The sequence below is a fragment of the Camelina sativa genome, unplaced genomic scaffold, assembly GCF_000633955.1.
Source record: "Camelina sativa cultivar DH55 unplaced genomic scaffold, Cs unpScaffold07465, whole genome shotgun sequence".
In the NCBI taxonomy this organism is placed as follows: Eukaryota; Viridiplantae; Streptophyta; class Magnoliopsida; order Brassicales; family Brassicaceae; genus Camelina; species Camelina sativa.
In genome coordinates this window covers 1-462 of record NW_010928536.1, presented here as the reverse complement: position 1 = coordinate 462, position 462 = coordinate 1, and the positions used below count along the sequence as shown (strand labels likewise).

At 48.7% G+C, this 462-nt stretch overlaps 1 protein-coding gene across 1 annotated transcript; it reads right to left on the bottom strand.

Annotated features, from left to right (window-relative positions):
* Positions 1-450, bottom strand: LOC104764976 (zinc finger CCCH domain-containing protein 36; the record flags this gene model as incomplete). The annotated part of the gene is given in 1 exon segment (XM_010499327.2): positions 1-450. A coding segment is annotated over 1 exon segment (450 nt), but the record flags the coding sequence as incomplete, so codon positions are not given.
* Between the last annotated feature and the right edge of the window lie 12 nt (positions 451-462).

The following is a 462-nucleotide window of genomic DNA, read 5'->3' as shown; positions in this document are numbered from 1 at the left end:
CCGCCACCGCCACCTCCACCACCAGGTGGTTTCTTAGCTGCTGAATTAAGCCTCCCAATCAACTCTCTTACCATTGCACTCGCTTCGTTTATCTGCTCAAATGATCCTTCAAGCTCAATGTTCTTCAGGTTCGGATCTCTCTCATGATCTTGAATTGATAACTTTGCCCCCGTCTGACGACATATCTGCTTTGAACTGACTCCACCTTTTCCAATGATTGCACCGGCTAAAGAGGCATCAACACTGATTTTGGCTGTTGCTGAGGCACCAAAGCTAGAGACATGGCCAGGCCCAGAATCTCCTCTCCCTGAGAATCGCCCTCCACCACCCATGTTTCTGGGAGCTTGAGACATGGGTGGTCCCATATTTGTCAACTGCGATACAGCATTGTATCCTCCGGGAACATAATGCAAGAAATGGCAATTCTCTCCAAAAGGACAGCCAGAAGTGCTGCAATAGAAG